The following is a 2556-nucleotide window of genomic DNA, read 5'->3' on the forward strand; positions in this document are numbered from 1 at the left end:
AAAAAAAAAAAACAGAATTCGTAAATCCAGAATTAATTTTAATGGGAAGGCCCAAGATACTGTTTATAGGAGGGTCATGTGAGCCCAGCCCCTTGGGGAATCTTGCGCTTCCATGAAAGCCAGCACGCCGTCTTTTATAGCTAATCAACCCCCTATTGGACGGTCCAGATTAAATATTTTCAATCTTAGGTGCAGATAGAGAGAGAGTGAGTCGCCGGTTTCTGGGTGGCCTGGACGGCGAAATGGGGAAGGATCGGAACGGACCTGCTCGAGATGAAGAAATAGGAGTGAGAGGGGATGTGGAGGAGCGAGGAGATGAGGAGCCGGCGAGAAGAGAGCGCCAGAAGAAGGCGAAGAAGAGGAAAGAGGAGAGCAGCGGCGATAGCTCCGGTGATTCCGATAGCGAGAAAGCACGAGAAAAGAAGAGGAAAAAGAAGGGGGGGATGAGCAGAGGATCCCGTAAGAGGGATGCATACAGTGAGTCTGAGGATGAAAGCTCCTATTCCGATTCGTATTCCGAGTCGGAAACGGGCTCGGAGGGGGATTCCGAGTCGGATTCAGAGTCGGAGTCTGAGAGCGAGGAGGAGTTGAGGAGGAGGAGGAAGCGGAAGGAGCGGAGAAGGAAGGAGAGGGAGCATGAGAAGGAAAGACGCAGGAGGAAGGAGAAGGAAAGGGAGAGGAGGAGGAAGAGGGAAAAGGAGGAGAGGAGGAGGAGGAGGAAGGACAGAAAAAAGGAGAAGGAGAAGAAGAAGAAAGATAAGGATGGAGTGACAAAGGGGGCCGTCACGAACTCATGGGGGAAGTACGGTGTTATCAAAGAGACCGACATGTGGTAACGCATTCTGCTTCGGTAACCCTTGCGAATTTTCGACATTTTTGGAGCTTGAACTCCGATTGTACAACACCTCCTGTTGCCAATCAGTAGATTGGGATCAAAGTACTTTAATTCTTTTTGTAAAATTACTCTCGAATGGTTGATCCAATATTCTTATTTATTTTACCTAGGGACTGTTCTGAATTGATAGAAATCGCAAATTTGATTCCCGCAGTTCTAGGGCATCTCTTGTACACTGTTTTTTTTATCTCTATTTATTTTATTTTTTTTGTGGATTCTGGTTAAATTCATTTAGATTGATAAATTGAATTTTGTTAGCTGGTGATTTTGAGTTGATGCTCAACCCTTTGAGCTTGATATTGAATTGGGAAACTGATTCTTCTTTCTCTTGACCAAAAAGATCATAATGATTAGCTGATGTTTTACAGGAAGAAACTGAGTCTCTTCTTTTCTCGTATTGTTTTGTAGGAACAAACGGCCGGAGTTCACTGCGTGGTTAGCTGAAGTTAAACAGGTACCTCTAACTATTACACTGCGACAGTTGATTCTTCCACGCAGTAGTATATATGTTTTCTATATGATTTTTTTTTTGTTCTTGCTGTGATGCCTGTTTGGAGCTACAAAAACTCTTCAATTTTTGCCCAGTGTTCGAAAACTCTTCAATTTTTGCTTAGTGTTCGGACTCAACACTTAGTGGACAAGTGACAAAATTCTCATGAATTATTTCGATTGACCCATGCTGTCACGAAAATTATTTGTTCCCTTTTTATTTAAAATTGTGGATCAGCTGTCTGAAAGTTTTGATAGGCTGAGGGTGATATCAAGTTGAATTGGAGTGGTTGAGCTCAAATTGTAACCAAAATCAATGACCAGTGCGTGGCTCAAACATTATAATTTTGATCTCGTCAACTTAACTTGATTTTTTTTTTCATATTAGCTTGTCATGATTTTAAAGATGTTATATGACTTTGATGTGTCTAGTTAGAGGTTTCTTATTGTTTCCCCAACTATTGAAGTATAAGTGTCACAAATCAGGTCTGGAAGGCGGTACATCAGGTCTAGAATGCGGTACATCGGGTCTAGAATGTGGTACATCCCGACAATTCATGGCACAATAGAAATAATTGAATATGTTTTGTATTCTCTAAAGAAAAAGTGGATTCAAGTAATAACAAAAAGAATTGAAGAAAAGCTAAATGTTATTTTATAAATAAGAGTTAACTGATACAACCGAAAGAAAATGAGATAATTGAAAGAAACTAAAATGAAAATAAGGAAAGAATTACTTAGACCCTGAAAGAAAAATACAATCACTAATGAGAAATTAAAAATACCAAGAGTAAATCTATAAATGAAAAGTCTAGTTGATTGTGATGGTTGGATAAGTGGTTAGGTGAAACTTTTTATTTAAAAATATCAACGGATGAGTTTAACAAATCAAACATAATAATAACAATTATTCATTAGAACATGAACGACAAAAAAAATGAGGCATACAATATGAACAATAAATATGGGCAATTTGCTATATGCATGACAAAATTTGTAAATGGATCATCACGTGCTTATGATCATGAATAAGAGCGACTCAAATACATGTACTTTTATATAAATATTTATAGGCTATCACATCAGGTGTGTCTATACATATAGAGTTTAACAATTTTTTAACAATACCTGATAGTATATAAGTGCAGTAGGTATATATAAATATATATATA

General features: G+C 38.4%; 1 protein-coding gene across 1 annotated transcript in view; it reads left to right on the plus strand.

The window, feature by feature from the left end:
* Positions 1–122: 122 nt before the first annotated feature.
* The window catches only part of LOC110026098 (vicilin-like seed storage protein At2g18540), a 13373-nt gene continuing 10939 nt past the window's right edge, over positions 123–2556 (plus strand). The window contains exons 1-2 of the mRNA XM_020726890.1: positions 123–832; positions 1304–1349. Of these exons, the coding sequence (XP_020582549.1) occupies positions 243–832; positions 1304–1349 (636 nt within the window). The 5' untranslated portion in view covers positions 123–242. The remainder of the gene's footprint in view (positions 833–1303; positions 1350–2556) is intronic.

This window comes from Phalaenopsis equestris, unplaced genomic scaffold (genome assembly GCF_001263595.1).
Source record: "Phalaenopsis equestris unplaced genomic scaffold, ASM126359v1 Scaffold000349, whole genome shotgun sequence".
Lineage (NCBI taxonomy): Eukaryota > Viridiplantae > Streptophyta > Magnoliopsida > Asparagales > Orchidaceae > Phalaenopsis > Phalaenopsis equestris.